General features: G+C 35.7%; 1 protein-coding gene across 2 annotated transcripts in view; it reads left to right on the top strand.

The window, feature by feature from the left end:
• The window catches only part of LOC123529710 (spastin-like), a 56,937-nt gene that overhangs the window by 20,549 nt on the left and 12,329 nt on the right, over window positions 1-24,059 (top strand). Inside the window, exons 2-14 of one of the 2 annotated variants that reach the window (XM_045310215.2) lie at window positions 3,413-3,496; window positions 4,477-4,560; window positions 6,698-6,919; window positions 8,867-9,048; window positions 9,455-9,587; window positions 9,831-9,895; window positions 11,251-11,397; window positions 16,628-16,703; window positions 19,268-19,359; window positions 20,880-20,959; window positions 21,630-21,752; window positions 22,515-22,585; window positions 23,079-23,119. In XM_045310215.2, coding sequence (XP_045166150.2) covers window positions 3,413-3,496; window positions 4,477-4,560; window positions 6,698-6,919; window positions 8,867-9,048; window positions 9,455-9,587; window positions 9,831-9,895; window positions 11,251-11,397; window positions 16,628-16,703; window positions 19,268-19,359; window positions 20,880-20,959; window positions 21,630-21,752; window positions 22,515-22,585; window positions 23,079-23,119 — 1,400 coding nt within the window. The remainder of the gene's footprint in view (window positions 1-3,412; window positions 3,497-4,476; window positions 4,561-6,697; window positions 6,920-8,866; window positions 9,049-9,454; window positions 9,588-9,830; window positions 9,896-11,250; window positions 11,398-16,627; window positions 16,704-19,267; window positions 19,360-20,879; window positions 20,960-21,629; window positions 21,753-22,514; window positions 22,586-23,078; window positions 23,120-24,059) is intronic. The other variant, XM_045310223.2, reaches the window with a different exon arrangement.

Here is a 24,059-nt window from a genome sequence, read left to right as displayed (position 1 = left end):
CAGTGAAAACCTAGTGAACTAAAGAATTATGTGAATTGACTTTACCTGAGTAACAAGTAACTGTTGTAAATAAATATTGTTTTTTCTCACCACTGACAGCAGCAGAAATTCTATAGTAGAAATATATTGTAACATTTTTTTTTTGTCTTGGAACTTTGCTGAGAAAAGTAATTCTAGCTCATCTATTCGAAATTGGACTGGCCCATTCATTGGCAAATGCATGGGCGTCTGCATCCAGATTTGGTTAAATTTTTATATGTAAGCTGGTATCTCAGTAACCACTTGTTAATAATCACTTACTGACTTATTATTATAATACCCCGCCCTGATTCTATAACTCAGTTTTGCCTGTTTACAAATTTTGGTTAAGATTTTGTATGTATATAATAAGCTGATATCTCAGTACTCACTGATGGGAATGGATTACAACTTCACACACTTGTTTACTGTCATGATTTGTCAGCATTATTAAACAGATCCCATAACTCTGTTTTGCATGTTAACAAAATTATGCCCCTTTTTTACTTTTACATACATTCAGTTGACAAGGCTGTTGAATAGTCAAGCGTTGCTGTCCTCCGATAGCTCTTGTTATGTGTGGTTTGCCTATTCCTGCAGAGTGTAACAGAAACTTGACATTGTGATATGTGCCAGTAACAAAATAGTTACCTCAATCCTGAACCAGTTAAAGTACTAGCTGCTTTTTATAACATTTGTAGTCAAACTTACATTCTGTGTTATGAAACTGGTTCTTATATCTGTTTTGTTAGATAATAATACACTTGATTTATGTACTAACTTATATTGAGCTCGATCTGGCTATCACTTTGTTCCAGTAATAAAGCTGTATCTGTCATGAAGCACTACCTCTGTATTTGTCACCAATTAAGGAATCACTCACCGTCCCTCATACGTCCAGCTTCCATCCTTCTGTCCATCTTACGTCCAGTGTCCATTTGCCCGCTTTTTCATTCAGATGACATCTCCTCTGAAACTAAGTGGTCAGAATTGCACCAGACTTGGTCAGCAGCAGTCCTGCATTGTCCTAAATCAAGTTTGTTAAATTGTTTCAGCTTGGCCCTGTCAGAGCTAAAAATAGAAAAACCTTTAAATGTCTTCTCATGAACAGCTTGATGGATCTTCATCAGAGTTAGTCTGTAGCATCATGTTACGCTCTTCTGGGCAAATGGGGGTGCTTGGTAGAGCTTAAGATAGAAATAACTTTAAACAATTTCTTTTCATGAACTGCATGATGGATCTTTATCAGAGTTGATATGCAGCATCACTATCAGGTCCTCTCCCAATTTTGTTTAAATGATGGCACTTGGCCCCTTTTAGGGACTGCTAGAGCGTATAATAGAAAAACCTTTAAATGACATTCTCTCATGAACTGCAGGATAGATCTTCTTCAAACTTGATCTGTAGCATCATTTGTAAGTTCCTCTTCAAAATTTATTCAAGAAGGGAAGCTTGGCTCCTTTGAAGGAGCCATAAGAGCTGAAAATAGAAATACCATTAAACAACTTCTTCTCATGAACCTTTTGGTGGATCTTCATCAAACTTGACATGTAGCATCATAATAAGATTGTTTTCTAAATTTGTTCAAATGGATTCGCTTGGCCCCTTTCAGGAGCAGCTAGAGCTATAACTAGAAATAACTTTAAAACAACTTAGTTATTCTTGTGAACCACTGGATGGATCTTCATCAGACTTGATGTGTAGCATTATTATAAAGTTCTCTCTAAATTTTGTTCAAATGGGGGCATTTGGCCCCTTTTAGGGACTGCTAGAGCTAATAATTAAAATTCATTTAAATGTCTTCCTTACACGAACAAGTTGATGGATCTTCTTCAAACTTGATCTTTAGCATCATTTGTAAGTTCCTGTTCCAAATTTGTTCAAATTGGGGAGCTTGGCCCAGAGTTAAAACTACAAATATCTTTAGATACCTCTAAATGATTTCATCTCATGAACCATTTGGTGGATCTTCATCAAAGTTGACCTGTAGCATCATTATAAGGTCCTCTTCCAAATATCAAATGGGGGAGCTTGGCCCCTTTTAGGGTCCACTAGTGCTCAAAATAGAAACGCATTTAAATGACTTCATATCATCAATCGCTTGATGGATTTTCATCAAAACTTGGTCTCTGTTTATAAAAATGCATTTATTTTATGTTTTTTGTCAATGTTATAAAAATACATGTACTTGCATAACCTTCTCTAATGAACTTAAAGTCCAGACAACATGGCTGTATGTTCACAAACAAAAACAAAATGTGCAGTACTCAAAGTTATACAATAAAACTGAAAATGATGAATGAAAGTCATCTGAGAAATGATTCAGGTCATGCTTTTTAACTGAATCGGCATGCCATTTACAAGTTTAGTAGAGAGACACACAAAGAACAAGTTGTTTAAGTCGTCTTCAATCAGTAGTCTAGTTTTTTTCTGTATGTGTAAACTAGACACTTTAAAAAACTAAATGGATTGTTTGATTTCAGAATAAATTACATGTACTAACTGCAGTTGCTAACTGGATGAAATTTGTTAAGGTTGAGAATTAGGCCTTGAGAAACAAAAATCAAACAACACCAAATCATAGAAAGAAAGAGTTGTTTGACATGAAAATTGAACAGCATGCAAAACATGTATATTAATTTACGAAATAAGTATCAGTATACTGATATAAACATTGAATTCCGGAAAAGGAGTGCCTACAGGGGCCCCACTTCCGGACAGTCAAACGCCTTTAAAAACTCACTATTTTCAAAGAACTGTTACACATGTTCGTTTTAATGCATTTGCAATGGCGTGCGAGTGGTGAAAATTTGCATAACAAGATGGAACACAGTTTTCAGCAAATGTTTATCTTTATTTCTTTACAAATGATATTCATTTTCAAAGGGAGACAATTTTTTTCTGAATATTTTACGTACAAATGGCATTTATTTTCAAAGGGAGGCAACTTTTTCCGAATAATTTAAGTATTTTCGAGAAAAAGTTGTCTGACTGTCTGGAAGTGGGGCCCCTTTAGGCAGTCCTTTTCTGGAATTCAATGTTTATATCAGTATACTGACACTTGTTTCGTAAAGTAATATACATGTTTTACATGCTGTTCAATTTCGTGTTAAACAACTCTTTCTTTCTATGATTTGGTGTTGTTTGATTTTTGTTTCTCAAGGCCTAATTCTCAACCTTAAAACAACGTTGATATATTAAAAACCATAGTCGTTATAAACATGGCTTATCCTCTGTATGTCTTGGCAAAACAGTATGTCTTTAAGAATAACCACACATTCTGATTTGTAGAGAAAAGAAGGCCACTAGTAGATGGGACTTGTTTCACATTTGCTTTAAGCTGAGAAACTTGTGTGATTGATCTAGGATTATCATAGTATAAATGTATTTTCAGGTCGGAAGGATGTTGCAGTTGAATTGTACAGGAAGGGCATCGCAGAACTACAGAAAGGGGTTGCCATTGACATTAAAGGACAAGGTATGAAAATCAGGGTTATTTCTGGACTTGCCTAATGAAAGTGTGAGCCATTAACATGTAGGAATAGTCATGACTTTTTCTGAAGGAAAAAGCAAAGGCCAAGTCACAGTGATCACTGGACTGAAGATGGTTTCCAATCAATAACTGCAGAATGCTTAGTCTTATGGCTGTCAAACTTCATAGGAGGATTTCCTCTGGTCACGTGGTCAGTCAGTCAATGGTCTATGTCCACCCAGTTATCTTAAGACTGAAAAAAATTCAAAGATTACCCCTATACTTTTGGAAATCAGTAAGTCAGAAGTCAAGGTGACTGCCCTTGAGACTAAAACTGGTTTCCTGTCATTGACTTAAGAAGACAGGAATCAACAGCCATCAGTGTTTATAGCTTGACCCTCTGTGATAGGTAGGAGACGCTTTTTTAACCAGGTTTTCAACAAAAACCTGAGTTATTAGATTGGGGTATGTCGTTGGTCGGGCGGGCGGATGGGCGGCGGCATCAAACTGGTGTTTCCGGTCAATAACTTTGTTTCGGTAAGATTTTGAATAAAACTTGTAGTATGTAGCTTATATCAAGACAAAGGCTGGATTGATTTTGGGGTTTCTGGGGTCAAGGTCAAGGTCACTGTTACTAAGATAGAAAAAGGGTTTCCGTCAATAACTTAACTTTGGAAGAGCTATCATGATGAAACTGGTGAATAAAACTTATATAAAGTTGAAGCTTGGGATTGATTTGGATTCTGGATCAAGGTCAAGGTCATTGTTATTAAAATAGGGTTAGGGTTAGGGTTTAGGTTAGGGTTAGGGTTGTGCTTTAAAGTGGTGCACTGTGATTCAGTATACTTTTTTATTCTTATGAAAAGTGTTGAAAACCTGGTTTCGTGGCATTGCCACGTTTCTTGTTATGTCATAAAATGAAATGTCCGGCTGCAGCATACCTGAAACTGCAAGTAGTCTGTCCATTGATTCTTTTCTATGTACAGGAGAGGCCTGGGATAAGGCGAGGAGATTACAGGACAAAATGATGACTAACCTTGTCATGGCACAAGACAGGCTAGAGGTACTAGGTAAGTCTTATTGTTGTATATATATATATGTCTCTGTAGTTGTATGAAGTGATGTGCTATACATTATAGTGATGTTTTTCCCGTACTTATCTGGTCTTTAGTTCAGAATAAATGAAAAAATGTTGCAGTCTGTTTTCAGCTTGCGTGTTTTCACACCATGCATTTAGTACACTTGATCCTTTTTCATTGAATACTACGCTTGTCAAAAATACTTCAGGTATTAAGATCCAGAAATATGCAAGACCTAAAGAATTCAGATATAGCAGTTAATTTTATAGACAGTTATGAGTTTTGAGTAACAGAGTTTTGCTGTATCTTTGCGTTAAGGAAACGAAATAAGAAAAAAAGCCTGAAGTGATTCATCCAGTCTTAAAGCAGCATGCCTCCAGATCGTTCGACAACAAAATTTTTAAATTTTTTTTAGATATCTTGAAATAAATGTTATATTTCTTAATAAGGCTTTAAAACGTAATTACTGACAAACTTTATGTTACGGAAACACATGAGAATTTGCTGTTTTTACTATTTTTTACGATGAAAATTCAAAAGCGTTTGTCACGCTTTTACTCCAGATAAACTGTCTTGATTATAAATATCTATATTTTGAAGTCATTACTCACTACTTCAGCTATAGCACTATTGGTTATGACGACGGGAAAATGTCTTTATTGCTGCGGCGGTCCGGGTTCGATTCCCGACGCGGTCATCTTTTTTTCTTGATTTGGAATTTTTAAAATATTTTAGAAACAAAAATTCATATTCTTATGTTCATAATATGACCAAAACTTCAATTTGAAAGATTATTTTTTAGCCAAATCTGGAGGCATGCTGCTTTAAAAACAGTTTTGTTTTACTAAGTTTGAAATCTCTAGAGAAAGGATCATTTGTTATATGTTTTTCCCTTTTTATGAAAAATTTTCTATGGTCTGCTGATAAGTTCCAGTTCTGCTGTTTATTGTTTTGTTTATGAAGACCGTCCTTTGACTGTTATGTAATTACACTGAGGTGTCTAAGGCAGTTCTCCTGATAACTTTTAGGACCTGTGGATAATTACGCCCAGGGTTTAGTTGAAAATATGGAAAAATTCAGTCCTTTTATTTTTTTAAAACAATATCAGTTAAAAACTGCACAAATATGATGGCTGATTCTAGCATGTCCTGATTATGAAATACCCAGACTATCAGGAGCACCTGTTAGAAATAAATATTTTTTTAAAGTCATGAAAAAATTTTAATGCCCATTTTTGAAAAACAACATATGTGATAGCCCATGCATGCCTATCTGACCTTCCATCTGTCTGTCCAACATATTTTGTGCCCAAAGCATAACCTAATAGCCATTCAAGGTATTGACTTTTAAGTATGCATATAGGTAGGTTTCAATGAGATAATGTGCAGAGCACATGAATTGTGTTGGCAGGACATAGATTGAGGTTACAAACGGAGGTCAAAGGTCATATTTGTCTATCATTTTGTTTCTGGAACATAAGTTAATAACCATTTAAAGTATTGACATCAGACTTAATATATAGGTAGGTGGCAATGTGACAATGTGCAGAGCACACAAATTGGGTTGATAAGTCAAAGGTCAAGGTCACAAGTTATTTATTAGTACTTCAAACTTGGCATATAGGTAGATGGCTATGAGACAATATGCAGAGCACATGACATAGGTATAGCAAGTTAAAAGTAAAGGTCACAACAAGGTTATGTCCTAGTAATGAAATATGATAGACAGATTTGATTTAATAGCCATTTAAGGTATTGATTTAAAACTTGGCATAAAGGTAGGTGGCACTGAGATGTGTCCATAGTGCATGAACTGAGCTGGTAGATTAAAACTGAGCTTAAATGACAAAATTGTCCCTCATTATTTTGTGTCACTTTATTCAAAAGTAACTGTGGGGCAAAAGTATAACCTGCCTGTATTCAAGCATCATTTGTGAGCAGCCTTGGACACACAACTTGGATCAACTAAACTCACCATGATTATAGTAAATACATTTTAAAATGATTTAAGGGCGGTCATAGTGTGTCAGTGTCTTGCATGCTTTTCAGTATTTCATAATATAGTGTAATTATGTGTAATCTGTAGCCAGCCTTTACTTTATTAGCAATATATTTTGTTTAATCTGTAGAAAAATTATTACGTGAGGCTCACATATCACCCAAAAGAGCAACAGCAATGGAAGTTGATGCAGCAGGACCTTCTGGGGCCACTCGCACCCCTCAGGTGAGGCCCCAGTCTAGCCCACTGTCCCCTAATGTTACTGTCAGGCAGCGAAAGGCAGCAGCAGCTTCACCACACACCAGTAAAACACCTGTGATACCCAAACCATCTGTGATACCTAGATCTCAAGGTATAGTATATTGTCAAGAACTCAAATCTGTCTGAAGCCTTGTTTTGAAGGTAGAGTATACTCCTGTTTACATCTTATTGTGAAATCAAGCCTTTCTTAAAGATAATGTATATTCTGTTGTCTTCAAATTCTTTCTAGGAAGGTATAGTATAATTCTATTCAGTTACTGTATTGCCAACCAGTTCTGTCTTTGACGCCATGCTTGCTTGGAAGGTATAGTATATCTTATTGCAAAACTGATCCATCCTTTGAATTCTTGGTAGGAAGATATTTATAGTATTTGAAGCATTGCACTGAATATCATGATTTAAGGTAATGGACCCATCATTACAATTTTCCTCTCAATTACATATTATTTTCCTTAGGAGATTTCAGCATTTTCAGGTTGTATTAAAAAGTATTTTTTGTTGAAACTGAAAGAATGCTGAAATCACATACAGGGAATATGTAACCAAATGAAAAGTGTTGATTGTCTTTACTGGTCCACTACCTTAAAATAAGATCTTTCTTTCAAGCCTTGCTCCTACAGTATAGTATAATCTATTGCAAAACGGACTATATGCTAGGGAGGTTTGTATATATCCTATGATATTTAAATTGCTTCTGCATTGCCAATGATCAAGCTGTATAAACTGTGTTTGCAATTTCTAATGAACTTAAAGGCTAAGACACCGTGTAGAGGCAGAACATTCCAGAGGTCACAACACATGATTGGCTACGATTGTTTACGTACATTGGGTCATCATTGAGATATGTATATTTTTACTGGAGGTTGCCCATGGAAAGTATGTGTCATGATCCAATGTTGGAAAATTTGCTGTTCCAGCAGACAACTGTCCCTGTTAGTTGACAATTACTTGTTGCAGGGAATTAAAACTTCAGAAGTATGAAACAAACAGTGTGAAAGAAAAAACAAAACTGTTAATATAAGATATATCTTTGTGGTCGAAAATTGCATTTACAGCAGTCAGTCAGACAGTAACCTCATACTCTGATATCTGCTTCTTTTGTCAGATGTAACCATTTCCACATGTCTCAAACTTACGTTATTAGCACATCTTTTATGCATACTATTGAATTTTGTATTTTGTAGATTTTATTGTGATGTGTTTTATTGCTTTTAATTTCCATTGAATAATTATTGGTATATTCTTTATAATTTCTTTTAATTAAAATGATTAATTGGAAAGTGCTTCTTCTCGACATAGTTTAAAGCTGTACATTCTGTTGTTTAGTATTAAACTAGAAACATTCTTTTATTAAGATCTAATTGTAGAATTCTGAGGCTTTTAAGAAGTAGTTTGTGATTTTGAAAATGTTTGTTTTAGCTATAGAATTGGAAACAGTAGTCACTTGACTTGATTCTGAGATAATATCTTGTTGAATTAATAGAAATTCTAATTTGTTTCAATTTTAATATCTTTATCATCACACAAGTGTGCAGGCTTTCATGTATTTATGCCCAGAAAGTTCTATAAAAATATGATTGATTTCATACAGATCTACTCCTTTGCAAAGAAGTTTATTATGAAAAATATATACGGTTAGTGCAGTTTCAAGTAGTTCTTGTGTACAAAGAGCTAGACAATTACATGCTACTTTTTGACTTTCCCTTTTGCTTTCTATGTGGTGAAATATTGCTTGACATTTTGAAGGTGTTATAGTGTAATGTTTCTGGAATAAACAGTCAACTTCACAGCCAACTTATACAAGAATAGAATCATGATAGTTCATTCTCATGATATAAGCAGTAAGAACAATAATGGTCTTTGTCTTACCCAGAATGATTCAAATATTTGTGTTTGGGTGGATCCTACTCTATATTAAGAAACAGACAGATTAGATAACTTGAACATTGTTGCATCATGTAATATAACTGCTGGCTGCCAACTTTATTTGTGTAGATTTGTAGATTAACAATAATGTGTTGAATTATTGTACTTTCAGTAACCAACAAGCCCATGAAGATGAAGCAGCCTATAGGTGGCGCTGTACACAAGAGTAATACTCTCCCTCGTAACTATGGCAACAGCAGAAGAGGTAGCGGAGAATCGTCTCCACGTAGCTCACCCTCCAACTCACCATATGCCTGGAGACGAGGACTACCCAGACAAAATTCTGTCCCAGGGGTTCGTTTAATAAATCTGAAATAAATTCCATCACATTTTTTGTTTTGTGAATGATGTATGCGCTATCAGAACAGGCTAACAGCTGCTCTTGCAGCTCATCCACTTTGTACTTAATTTGAAATGAAAAGATTAGCATATTCCTTGCACAAGGATGTCAGTCAGGTTTGTAGAAATTTCCTAGTTTTAATTGAGAAGGAAAAGGCGGAGGAAAAAAACAACAGAAAGAACAGGCTGACAGTTACACAAGTTCTGGAAATTTCAATTTAATCTTCAAATAAATTTCTGTTTTGCTGCTTTCAGATGAAGCTTAATTATTGTTTTTATTTTGATGTATGCATTTCTTTAAACTTAATTAACACATGCAGCTATAGCATTCCATTCATTCCTGCATGTATTAATTTTCCAGGCCAATAAAAATGTTTTAAAGAAGCCGAAGGACTTAAAGAACCTAAACTTAAAGGGAGTAGATAAGAAGTTAGCAGAGACTATACTGAATGAAGTGATAGACTCGGGTCCGCCTGTTAGCTTCCAGGATATAGGTAACACTCTACATTATCTTTTTACTTGTAACTGAGGTAAATGTTGAAATATATAGGGACATGGTGTTTCTGTTGATGGCAGTTGAAGTAGGTGGGCAGCTCATCATAATGAACTAAGTTTTAATTGTTGAAGTAAACAATATAGTACCATAGAATTAACCTTGCCATTTTCTGAACATTACAGGCTTAAATGAAAAGATACCCTTTCCTTCTAATACATGATGCATATTTATTAACTTACAGCTGGACAAGATACTGCAAAGCAAGCCCTCCAGGAAATAGTTATACTGCCAGCTCTTAGACCTGAGGTAAGTTGCACTGCCAGTTCTTAGACCTGAGGTTAGTTATGCTGCCCTGTAAGTTATACTGCCAGTTCTAGGACCTGATTTAAGCTATACTGCCAGTTTTTGGACCTGATATCAATAACTTGAGAACCATTCAACCTAAAACCTTTTAACTTCATAGGGTGATAGGGCTTATGAAGTAGACGACCCTGACTGTTTTTGGGGTCATTCCATCAAAGGTCAAGGGCAGTGGCCCTGAACATGGAAAACTGCTTCTGATCTACAACTTGAGAACCATTGGGCCCAGAATGTTTAAACTTCATAGGATGACTGCACATGCAGAGCAGATGACCCCTATTGATAGTTAGGTTCATTCCATCAAAGGGCAAGATCACAGGGGCCTGAACATGGAAAACTGTTTCTGATCAATAACTTGAGAACCATTTGACCTTGAATGTTGAAACTTCAGAGTTGATGACCCTTATTGATTTTTGGGTCATTTGATCAAAGGTCAAGGTCACAGGGGACAGAACATGGAAAACTGTTTTCAGTCTATAACTTGAGAACCACCTGACCCAGAACATTGAAACTTCGTAGGATGATTGGACATGCAGGGTTGATGATCTCTGTTGCATTTCAGTCACTAAGCTGACCATCAGTGTCTCTTTGATTTTTCGCTCCTGTCCCCGATTGACTTCTTGCTTATTACTACTATGCTTTGGGGGAGACGTGTGCGTTTCTACAAAGGCATCCTTAGTTCAGATTTGTGTCCACTCGATATCTCTTTAACCACTGGAAAAATTTCTTGAAGCTAGCATCAGTTGTTAACCTTGCCAAGATGACATGATGAGTGCACAACCAAGGTCAATAGGTCTAAGCTCAAGGTCAAATGACATGATCTCAGCATTTTATTTTCCCTGTATCAAAGTGAACTCTGAGGGTATCAGGTAAATGCTTATTTTGATAGCTCCAGTTTTAATCGATCTTTCTAAGTCTTGTCACTTCTTAGGTGCCTTCTTGGCCGTTTGGTTGAGGTTGCTGACCTTGAATCACATGCCCCTCACCGATGTGGGTTCAAGCCTGATTAGTCTAGTAGAGGCATTGAATTCTTCATGTGAGGAAGCCATCCAGTTGGCTTACCGAAGGTCAGTGGTTCTACCCAGGTGCCACCCGTGATAAAATAATGCATGGAGGGGTACCTGAGGTCTCCACCACCAAAGCTGGAAAGTTGCCATATGACCTATATTTATGTCAGTGCAATGTTAAACCCAACAAAAACAGAAAAACTTGTCACTTCTTACATGAAATATATTGTTTCCTCTAACAAACTGACATAACAGTATTACTGTTGTTTCTGACTGCTTTGTTCAATATTTCAGTTATTTACTGGTTTACGAGCGCCAGCACGAGGGTTGTTGCTGTTTGGACCACCAGGCAATGGGAAAACAATGTTGGCCAAGGCTGTGGCTAATGAATCTAATGCTACATTCTTCAATATCAGTGCCTCTAGTCTTACTTCTAAATGGGTATGTATGATTTGTGTCATACCTCTTTCCTTATATATGAATAGTAAATTACTAATTCATATAACGGGGAATATGACAAATAAATGAAATGCCAGCCAATGGATATAAAGAAGAAAGTTACAGCAGTACAATGCTCTGGTTAATGACCACTCATTTTTAGTTCCCCAGAGCAGAATGTGCCGAAGGTGAGCTATCATCGTAGTGATCACTTTTCGTCTTGTCTTCTGTCAATCAGACGTCTGTAAACATCAGCTTTTTGTTCAAAGACATCTCTGAAGTCATTAGATACAAGTTGATGAAATTTGGCATTGATGTTCTTCTGGTGGTCATTTTCTAAGGGTTCAAAGAATTTCAATCCAAGAAAGTTAAGATGTATCAGATAGTAAAGAAATATCTGTCAGAGAACCTTGTTACTTTTCCATTTATGTGAACACTTGTAAGAAATTGCTTGTCCAGTTTTGAAAGAAATTCACATAAATGTTTCTTTAGTGACTATACCAAGACTGACCAAATTATTTTGGAGTCATCAAACAACATGGCTACCAGAGTTAAGAATAGATGAATGTTTGAATTTCCTGAACTGCTAGTCCAGTTTGATATGATTACAACATAAATGTTCCTTGCATTACTAGCCACAAGTAGTGTTTCAAATTATTTTCATTTGAGCCGCGTCATGAGAAAACCAACAATGGCTTTGCGACCAGCATGGATCCAGACCAGCCTCTGCATCCGCGCAGTCTGGTCAGGATCCATGCTGTTCACTAACAGTTTCTCTAATTACAATAGGCTTTGAAAGCAAACAGCATGGATCCTGACCAGACTGCATGGATTTGCAGACTGGTCTGGATCCATGCTGGTCACAAACCCACTATGTTGGTTTTCTCATGGCTCGGCTCATTTGTCAAAAACATGATTGGCAGAGCCTAGAATAGAAAAATCTTCAAATGCCATCTTTTCCTAAAGCACTGGTTGAGTTTAAAAATTAATGTTTGTTGGATTACCCTCTGCCAGTATGGCTTTTTTGGCATAGTTTGAACATGTTCTCTGAATATGCAGGCAGTTTTCAAAATAACTCGGCAGAAATGTTTCTCAGATGCCTCTACAGAAAAATATTACCTATTTGAGCTGTGAAACTCTAGTGAGCAATCATGACTCGTTTGTTTCTGTATAGAGAATTGCTGAAGCCTCCTGACTCGTTTAACAGAGACATTATAAGCGAAGGGAGTACTGTAGGTTATGGATTTCTGAGATACAGTTTTTACAAATATATTTGGATCTGATACTTAGGTGTGGTTTTTCAGAATTTATAATACAGGGTTGCTAACAGAGTGATGGTAAAAGAAATGGTTGACTTTTATTTTGTTTAAATGATGTAAAGTTCATATAATTCCCAGAGAGAAACAGTCAATGTTCTGCTTCTTAGTGATTGGTATAGGAGATTAGAGTGCAAGCGAACTATGTGACGTGCAATAACTATTCTGTTGCAGAATCCTAGACTGTGTCAACTTTTTATGTCAATTATAAAGCATCAGCAGCAAATAGGCAGTAGAATCAAGAAATAAATCAAAGTGATTCTACTCCTATAGTCCCTGTAACTGTTAACTTTAGTTTTAAATGTAGTGAGATTATTGAATATTTCTTGGAATGCAGAAATTTGTAAGTCTTTGGATTTTTATCTTGAAAAAAAATGTTCATGAACAAAATATATCATTCATTAAACAAGGTCTTTAGTTTTCTATTTTTATTTTGGTACATATTACAGTGTTTGGGGGATCAGCTAAACAAAATCTTTTCTGTAATTACAGCTCCCCCCAACTGGGGGAGACATGTTCTTGCCCTTTCCGTCCGTCTTTCCGTCCTGAGCTCACATTTGCATACTTAGGTGGCTATAGGAACAATAGGTAACTGTACTTTTTATGCCCCCGAAGGGAGGCATATTAGTTTTCAACTGTCCGTCCGTTTGTTCGTTAGTTAGTCACAATGTTAACTTTTTGCATGAAGGCACTTTACTCGTGAACCACTGCACCTAGGACCGTCAAACTTCACATGCTAATAGTACTTATTGAGTATACCATCCCTACTGACTTTGGGGTTACTAGGTCAAAGGTCAAGGTCACAGGGGCCAACGTTAACTTTTTGCATGAGACACTTTACTCGCGAACCATTGCACCCAGGACCTTCAAACTTCACCTGCTGATAGTACTTACTGAGTACACCACCCCTAATGACTTTGGGGTCACCAGGTCAAAGGTCAAGGTCACAGGGGCCAACGTTAACTTTCTGCATGAAGGCACTTTACTCGCGAACCACTTCACCCAGGATCTTCAAATTTCACATGCTGATATTACTTATTGAGTACACCACTCCTACTGACTTTGGGGTCACCAGGTCAAAGATCAAGGTCACAGGGGCCAACATTAACTTTTTGCATGAAGGCACTTTACTTGCGATCCACTTCACCCAGAACCTTCAGACTTTACATGCTGATAGTACTTTATGAGTACACCAACCCTACTGACTTTGGGGTCACCAGGTCAAAGGTCAAGGTCACAGGGGCCAACGTTAACTTTTTGCATGAAGGCACTTTACATGCGAACCACTTCACCCAGGACCTTCAAACTTCACATGCTGATAGTACTTATTGAGTACACCACCCCTACTGACTTTGGGGTCACCAGGTCAAAGGTCACAGGGGCCAACATTAACTTTTGCATGAAGGCACTTTACTCGCGAACCACTTCACCCAGGACCTTCAAACTTTACATGCTGATAGTACTTTATGAGAACACCACCCTTTCTGACTTTGGGGTCACCAGGTCAAAGGTCAAGGTGCTGCGGGGGCATTTTCTCTTACGTGGCTAAAAGAACAATAGAGAGAACAAAAGAGTAGCCACATAAGTATCCATATGTAGGAACGTCCGTACATCACACTTTTCCAATCAATAACTGGAGAACCATTTGACCTAGAACCTTCAAACTTCATAGGGTGGTAGGGGCTGCTGGAGTAGAGGTCCCTCCCTTATTATTTTTTGGGTCACTCCATTAAAGGTCAAGGTCCCAGGGGTCTGAACATTGAAAACCATTTCCATTCAATAACTTGAGAACCACCTGACCCAGAACGTTGAAACTTCATAGGATTATTGGTCTTGTAGAGTAGATGACCCCTACTGATTTTGGGGTCACTTGATCAAAAGTCAAGGTCACAGGGGCCTGAACATGGGAAACCGTTTCCAATTCATTACTTGAAAACCTCTAGGGCAAGAATGTGGAAACTTAGTAGTATGACTGGACATGCCAAATTCTATTGCATCCAACCATCAGTGCCTTTTTGTTCCTTTCCCCTATTGGTTTCTTGCCTGTACGACTCTGCATTGGGGGGACATGCACTTTTCTACAAAGCATCTTCTAGTGGACAATGCAACTCTATAATTTTTCAACAATTTCTGCAGACATTATTTTACTGATATATTTGATTTATTAAATAATTCTATGAGTTCTTTTACTAAGTTTCATTAGTTTCATGAAACATGGTAGAAATGATCATCTTACCTATCAAAAAGTATAAGGGCTGTGTACAAGTATGAAAAAAGGACCCTGAGCATGAATTACGGACTTAAAGGTGGTCAGTCACATTTAATCAACATTTAATGACATTTTTTACTTTTTGTATATTCTGGTAGAGAATTATTTAAGGAACAAAAAGACCAATTACATAGAGTTAGATTCCTATTTGAAATGTATATTTTATTATTTTTATAAAATTTTGTAATTACTCCCCTTTAATATGAAAGTATATAAAAAGCTGGGTATTTCTTTTTATTTCGATACAATGTCTAGTTTTACATTTGCATTTGATAGACATATCAACTATTGAACAATCTGAACCAAAATGCAAGTTTTAAAGCTGTGTGTAGCTTCTGAATTCATTTATTTCCAATCTATCTTGGTTGCGCAACCAAGATAGGCAAAGGGAGGTAATAATAATTTTTCAAACTTGCGTTTCTAATGAATTCCATCTAAATACATAATTTTTAATGCAAATATTTTACAAATATATTACAATATGTCTAAAATTTATACATTTCCTTAGGCAAAGTATGTTTATCAAATTTATACTTATGATAAAATAACTCTATCTTGGTTGGGCAACCAGGATAGGAAAATGAAATTTTAAAAATACCTCCAGTGAAAATCTAATTTGTATTAAGTGTTAAGTGAACATAAATGAGTGTAAATGATCAGATGCTAAAGTTTCGAACAAATCCGTTACATGGCCAAAATCTGATTATCCATCTGCTGTAGTTTAACTTAGAATTGTAAAATCTGCTGTATAGCATCTTTTGATGTTTAGCTCAGAATTGTAAAATCTGCTGTATAGCATCTTTTGATGATTAGCTCAGAATTGTAAAATCTGCTGTATAGCATCTTTTGATGTTTAGCTCAGAATTGTAAAATCTGCTGTATTGCATCTTTTGATGTTTAGCTCAGCATCTTTTGATGTTTAGCTCAGAATTGTAAAATCTGCTGTATAGCATCTTTTGATGTTTAGCTCAGAATTGTAAAATCTGCTGTATTGCATCTTTTGATGTTTAGCTCAGTATCTTTTGATGTTTAGCTCAGAATTGTAAAATCTGCTGTATAGCATCTGTTGATGTTTAGCTCAGAATTGTAAAATCTGCTGTATAGCATCTTTTGATGTTTAGCTTAGAATTGTAAAATCTGCTGTATGGCATCTTTTGATGTTTAGCTCAGCATCTTTTGATGTTTAGCTTAGAAGTGTAAAATCTGCTGTATAGCATCTTTTGATGTTTAGCTTAGAATTGTAAAATCTGCTGTATAGCATCTTTTGATGTTTAGCTCGGAATTGTAAAATCTGCTGTATTGCATCTTTCGATGTTTAGCTCAGCATCTTTTGATGTTTAGCTCAGAATTGTAAAATCTGCTGTATTTTGATGTTTAGCTTAGAATTGTAAAATCTGCTGTATTGCATCTTTTGATGTTTAGCTCAGCATCTTTTGATGTATAGCTCAGAATTGTAAAATCTGCTGTATTGCATCTTTTGATGTTTAGCTCAGAATTGTAAAATCTGCTGTATAGCATCTTTTGATGTTTAGCTCAGAATTGTAAAATCTGCTGTATAGCATCTTTTGATGTGCAGCTAAGAATTGTAAAATCCACTTCATGGCAGCTTTTGATGTGAAGCATCTAAATTTGTTGTATGTGTTTACAGGTTGGTGAAGGTGAGAAGCTTGTGAGAGCCATGTTTGCTGTTGCCAAGGAGCTCCAACCTGCTGTTGTCTTTATGGGTAAATTATACAATTCACTTCATCAGTGGAATCTTTTCACTTGTGTGACTGTTTTTGTTCTGCTGGCAGGAAGTCTAATCTTCAGTACCAGTTATGATAAATCAAATCTGTAATGTCATAAAAATTCATATACAAATTCATTAAATGCTTTTACTACCCTTGGTCTGTTTTAGATTTATATCTAAGTACAGGGCAAAGAAATTTTAAATCTTGCAAGTATTAATACTAATATAGAGTACTTATATATACTCTTATACTGATATTGTTATTTAAATGTTGGTAATTCAGTGATTTCAGTTTGACTAGTCCTGTTTATCTGGTGGAAACTGTTGTATTGGCTGAGGCGCCACTTAATTCAGAAAATTAAATCAACTTACCAGGACAGTGTAAATCCATTGAGTCATTCCTTACTCCAGTTACTCCAGTAAAATTGCTGGAAGCCAGTTTTTGACCAATGACAATGTATACTTAGCACTTCTGTTAATATTAACATCTTGTAACAATCACAAATAACTACAGTAGGGTTAAGTGCTTTAAATGTTTTAGCTCACCTGAGCAATGCTTATGGTGAGTTATTGTGATCACTCTGTGTCCGGCGTCCGTCGTGCATGCGTGCGTGCGTCCATCTGTCCGTTGTCAACAATTGTGTTTAAAAGACATCTCCTCCATAACCACTGAATGGATTTTGATGAAACTTGGCGTGGATGTTTCTTGGATGGTCCTCTACCAAAGTTGTTCAAACAGTTCTGCTTGGTTGCACATAGGGGCCGCTGAGCTAAAAATAGAAAAATCTTCAAACGACATCTCCTCCTAAATCGATGGTCCGATTTTGAAATAATTTCACACAAATGGTCCTTATGTCACCCTCTATCAATATTATTCAAATTATTTTGATTTGTCAAAAAACATGGCTGCCAGAGGGTGTGGTCACTTTTCCCTATATGTATATAGTGGAAACTTTAAAATTCTTCTTGTGTGAAACTGCTGGCCCAATTTTAGAATAATTTTACACAAATGGTCCTTGTGTGACTCTCTACTAAGAATGTTCAAATTATTCCGATTTGTCAAAAAACATGGCTGCCAGGGGCGTAGTCACTTTTCCCTTTATGTATATAAGAGAAACTTAGAAAATCTTCTTGTATAAAACTGTTAGCCTGATTTTAAAATAATTTTACATAAATTGTCCTTGTGTGACCTTCTACAGTGTTCAAATTTTTCTGATTCGTCAAAAAACATGGCCGCCAAAGAGCGTGGTCACTTTTCATCAACAGTTTCTTTAAACAACATCTCCTCCAAAACTACTGAATGTATTTTGATGAAGCTTTGCACAAATGATCTCTGGGTAGCCCTCTTTCAAAGGTGTTAAATGGTTCCGGTTCATTGAACATACGGGTCTGTTTGGTTAAAAATAGGTTTTCAGCTATCAGACTTTAAAAATCCCTTTTTTTAGAGCTTTGATATTTGGCATGTGATATATAAGGGTTTGACTTGACTCTATCATAATTGTCCAAATTATTGCCCTAAGGTCAGTAAAATGGCCATGCCCATGTCTGACATGTACTTACTATAAGCTTATATATAAGGCCAAAATTAAAAACATGTTTGTTTGCTGTCTCCCTACCTACCCGCTTAAAATGCTGCACCCCAAAAGTTTTTATTGGACAATGCTGGTCAAATTTTTTTTTTAAGTTGCAATATGACAAGTGCCGCATATATTTCAAGTAAACAAAATAGTAAGTAAGAAAGTTTCAACTGTATTATTTAATTTCATCCTTTTATACAACATGTACAGATTTGCGTTATTTTTACTCAAGAAATATTCTTTTAGAAACAATTATATACCTACTGGTAAAAGTATAATCCCTCCACCAAAAAAAAAAGAAAAAAAAGAATTGCCTGCCTACTTACTCAACTTTAAAAAGTAGGGTCGGGAGACAGCAAACAAAGTCTTTTTTAAATGCAGCCTAAGAAACTTTGAAAATCTCTGAATCAATAATAGCTAGAGCCTTGATATTTGGCGTGTGATATCCGATTTGTAATGTGTACCGTAATTATTCAAATTATTGCCCTAGGTTCAAAAATGTGTGTGACATGTATATAATATAGGGTAACATAAAAGAAACCTAACTCTGTACTTAAACAAACACACTTGAAGCCTTGTACACAGGTGAGCGCTTTAGGGTCAATGACCCTCTTGTTTCATTTATGTTATAGTGCACTTACTCATCTGTATTTATAATCAAATAATATCAGTGAGGTTATTAAGGTGTTGACAGAACTAAAAAAAGCATTCAAAATCCTGATATTGGTTGAGTAAGCTGAACCAGTTAGAAGTTGTTTCACAATTGGCCAAGTTGATTCACCTGTCAAATCAAAGGAATCTACTACTGGCCAAGAATATCCTGTACTGGCTGAGGTAAATGGAAGTATTACCAACTTCATCTTGTATTTCTTCAGCAGTTAGAGTAATTTTACAGCAAATGTGATACAGTTAATTGATAAATACATATATATTGCATTAGTATTGAATTCCCCTTTATAAAGTCCTGTTTTTGTATATACAGATGAGATAGACTCAGTGCTGTGTGAGAGAAAGGAAGGAGAAAATGACGCTAGTCGCAGACTGAAAACTGAATTTCTTGTGCAATTTGATGGGGTAAGTTCAAGACGTGCCACAGAATAACTGTATTCTTTTGTATTTCCATGATGGTAATGATGTCTCCCACCACGCAGTGGTGTGGGAGAATATTGATTTACTCCTGTCTGTGTGTATGTCTGTCCGCACTCTAAGTCGAACATTTTTCATCTGATCTTCACCAAACTTGAACAAAATGTGTTTGCCAGTAAGTCCTCGGCCAAGATTAATAACTAGCCAGATCAGCCCAGGCACTTTGGAATTATGGCCCTTGAAACTTGTTTTTGATAATCAAAGCACTGAAAGTCTGCTATGGCAGTTGAGGTCTTGGTGCATGGTTGACTCAAATGCTACTTTTCAGATGATTAGGCAGGTGTTGGAGACATGCGCTTTTCTCAAAAGCAGCTCTAGTTATACATGATTTGCATGAAAAAAATGGAGAAATGAAAGTATTCCATAACATAAGGACAGTGACATAATTATATAAGGCCAAGACAATGTGTTTAATGTGTAAATATATTATTAAATAAATGTAGCAGTATGCACAGTACTTGGTGTATTGAGTTGAGTTTAGACAACATTGTGTTGCTACAAGATTAGAAAGTTATTTTTCTATGATTTTAAAACTATACTGGAAAGCAATTTCTCACTTACCGGACAGAAAAATCTCAATTTTTAGAAATGCTGGAAAATCTTATCTCACATGGGTTCTCCCACACTCCTGTGACGGACTACTTCATGCACTGAATATACATATTATTTATGTAAAATAATTAAAAATCAGGTACCTTTATCTTTTCTCTCCGTTCCTTATAGTGTATTTCTCGATTCAAAATTCATTACTTTATGATAAGAACGTACCGTTACGCTACAAACGATAAAACTTAAGCGGAACTTTGTTATTGTGCGTCACTGAAATGTCATGACGTCACTTCTGCTTACGGACGTCAATTTCCCGCGTTTTAAATAGTTTCATATTTTCATGTTTGTTTTTTTGTTTCTGTTGTGGTAAATGAGAAATAGAATCCATCATTGGTGTTCGTTGAAGATCTGAAATCCCAATAATCTGAATAAGTTTACAGCTGAATTTGTAAAAACTCATTAATTCAGGAAAGGCCTAAATTGTCTACCTATCATCTTGTAGAATTCCAGGAATTGATATCATATCAGAATGATTTTCATGAAGTTCATGTGGTAGAAAAAAATAGGTCAGTAGGTTGTGGTTGGTGGGTGTTGAATGTCAAAAACTAACATGATTAGAAGAAAATAGTTTAATGCGTTCAGAATGGTACTTGAATGGAGCATCTACATCGTGGACTACCGCAAGATTAGTAGCCTTTCGGTCTATTTACTGAGCCAACAGGTTTTTCATCAGTTGTATCTCATAAAAAAGGTGTATATTGAAATATCTTAATTCTTGTCACAATAGACTTATCACCTGCAAAATTGTTCATTCTTTATAAAAAGACATATTTCTTACAGTATTTTTGGTGTTTAATTGAAGGATTTATATTTGCAAATAAGTAACTTTGTGTATGCAGGTTGCTGGTGCGAGTGATGATAAGGTGCTTATAATGGGGGCGACAAACAGACCTCAGGAGTTAGATGATGCTGTACTCAGGTAAGCTCCTGTAGTCTACATACATACTCCAGTAAATCACATTATACTGGGGTTTAATCATAGATATAAAGGGTCTTTACAATGTCATATTAGACATACCCAGGTTACTCATATCCTATTTTAAAGTAAAGTGAACATGACCAACTTGACCTATTTTCAGATATGGACACCTTTTAAAAAAATTTCATTTTCTCACATAAATTATGTGCATATTGTCTTTAGTCACATAGCAAGCAATGATTATATTAATAGGTAAAGTGGTTCTTTTTGTTTGTACTCCTGGGCCCAATTATTTGAAACTTTAAATGGCTGTTTAACTAACTGCTGGTTAAATTAAAGTATTAGTCTTGGTTTGAAACATTATAATGACATTTTAGTTTAACTGATAAGATATTTTAGTGTTCATAATCCTTAACTCATGCATCTGTTTTACTAAGTATTGAATATGTCTTAATCAACCATTAGCTTAATCATCTATTAAAATTTTGAGCAGCTGGGCCCTGGTTAAGTTTAAAGAGGAACTTTTGTTTTGAAATGCATGGAACATTAAAAACCTTATGGTCATTTTATTTTGACCTCAGTATTTAATGAATTGTTTATAAAGAAGAGCTTAGTGTTACTTTACAAAGTATAAAGATATGAGATAATTTAGAGATGGTTTATATTGTAGACGTTTCAGCAAGCGTGTGTATGTAGCGATGCCAAACAAGTCTACTAGACTGATGCTGTTAAAACATCTACTGAGTAAACATAGCAATCCGCTGTCTGACAGAGAAGTTGACGACCTTGCTAAGTAAGTCATCTTGAGATATCATGGTGAACTGTATATAATAATTTCACTGTTAAATTATTAATATGTTAGCAGTTCTATTGTGCTGTGCTGAACAACATTTGAATGTACAAGAACATGAATTTTTAATTGATGTTAATTGTAGTAACATAATTTCATGTAGGAATTTAAGAAGAAAAGATGCACTTTCACATTAAAATGTAAAGGAAATCTACAAATATCTTGCAAATCTTTCTTCATATTGTGACATCAAGACTTTGCATATGTCATTGCCCAGGTAAACATTGTGATGTCATGACTTTGTACATGATGTTGCACTTGTAAATGTTGGTTCATATAATTTATAAAACATGATTTAAAAATGGCAGTTGTACAAATGTAAGATCATTGGTATGAAAAATATAAATACAGTGGAACTTCACTCTTTGAGCATCATCAGTTTGGGCACCTGGGCTGTCTTAAGCAGTTCATGTGGTTCCACACATTTTTCTTATATTGGCCTTCATTTGGATCAATGGAAACTTTTGAAAATTCAAGCAATTTGCTCACACTATTGCAGCTAGAGTGATGTTGGTTTTACTGTAAATCATGTTTGTTTCATTCATTGTAATATCGAAGTACCTTTTACAAGTTTACACCAGATTTTACATTTCCAAGTCTAATATTGCAAATGATGTTCACTCTGTGAAAGATATACTAAGTTATACAGATAATTGTAAGGAAACTTTATTTAGACCTTCATAATATGTTTGGTAATATTTTCAGACTGACCGATGGTTATTCTGGCAGTGATTTAAATGCTTTGGCAAAAGATGCAGCTCTAGGACCTATTAGAGGTATGTACAGTCGTGTTCAGCTCTGAAATATCAGTTATATAAGAAATTTATTATAGGTTGCAGGAATCTTTTTTGTCAAAAATGGCTTTCTGTAGGACCCAAGCCACAAAACATTCTGTTTAGTAGAAACTTGACAGGTGTATACTTCTTAACTTCAGCGGTGTTATTGAGTATGTATACTGCAGGGGATTTTTTTACTAAGAGGGGAATGGGCCCAGGCCTGTAAATTTGAGGGGAAAATAGCTTGGTATTTGGACAAAGGGGAATAAAAAACCTGAAGTGAAGTCAATTTGGGTGGGAGAAGGAGTGGGGTGGGGAATTACATGATTTGAAAGAAATTTTCTGACAGGAAGGCACCTATCAATGGCCCCTGTTACTGAAGGAAAAAAAGCCCTGTACAGAATACCTTAAGACTAGGTCATTACATGTTGAAATGGTTAAAGCAGATTAGACTTGGATTACTGTATAACTCAAAGGTTTATTTCTGTTACAGAACTGTCATTGTCAGAAGTGAAGGAAGTTGATGCAAGCAAGGTCTGTATTTATACTCTATCTTTCTTCTTACTTCTATCTTTGTGTAAAATGTTGGCTAAACTGCCATGTTATTATCATAATATAGAATAAAATTATTTTGACTCCTTATTCATTGCAGCTTATTTGCTCACAGTTGATCAGATTGGATTCAACATTAAGTTAGAGATTAAAATCACGATGCTCTTATATGGTTTTTAAACCTAATCATCACATCCCTACCTCACTGGCCTTCTTGGTTGAGAAGTATGTAGATCTCAAATTACTTCTCCCTTAAAGCTGCTGATTTGAACCTCTGCAGGATGGAGATCTTGCACATTAGGAAGCAGTTTTACAAGCCACTTTAAGGATAGTGTGAAAAAAAGTACAAGTACATGCAGCTTCCTCCCTTGGCTCTCAGCATCAAGAGGATAGCTCTAGGACTGGTCAGCCTGGTGTCAATTTAATGTGACTTGATGAGGATTCGTGTCAAATTTCTATTGCTTGATATTCCAGTGAGGCAGCACTAAGTCCGGCATGTGCTCACTGCCACATGTAGACACCACTGTTTACATGACTGATAAATTGTTGAAAAGAACACGCTAAACACAAACACACACACTAAAGGATAGTGAATGTACTCAGTCTGCATCTTTTTCGAGTAAACGTGCAGTGTTCTCATTTGATCTTAGCTCACTTCTTAATTCAGCAAAGCATTTCCTTATTTTAAAATATTACTGAATCGATAGGAGTTAGTTCAATTTTTTTTTCTTCAAACAAAATTTAAATTTGACTTTTTCAAATTTTGGAAACATAATTCTTGAGAACTTCTTTTACAGGATTTCATTTTTAGCTCAATTATTCGGAGAATAGGGGTGCTATTCTACTCACCCCGGCGTCAGCGTGTCACTTTCTGGGTTAAAGTTTTTCGGCAACCTTTGTTTTTCTGTCATATCTTTGTTAC

This window comes from Mercenaria mercenaria, chromosome 1 (assembly GCF_021730395.1).
Source record: "Mercenaria mercenaria strain notata chromosome 1, MADL_Memer_1, whole genome shotgun sequence".
In the NCBI taxonomy this organism is placed as follows: domain Eukaryota; kingdom Metazoa; phylum Mollusca; class Bivalvia; order Venerida; family Veneridae; genus Mercenaria; species Mercenaria mercenaria.
The sequence above is the reverse complement of the archived record's forward strand: the minus strand, read 5'-3'. Positions and strand labels throughout refer to the sequence as shown.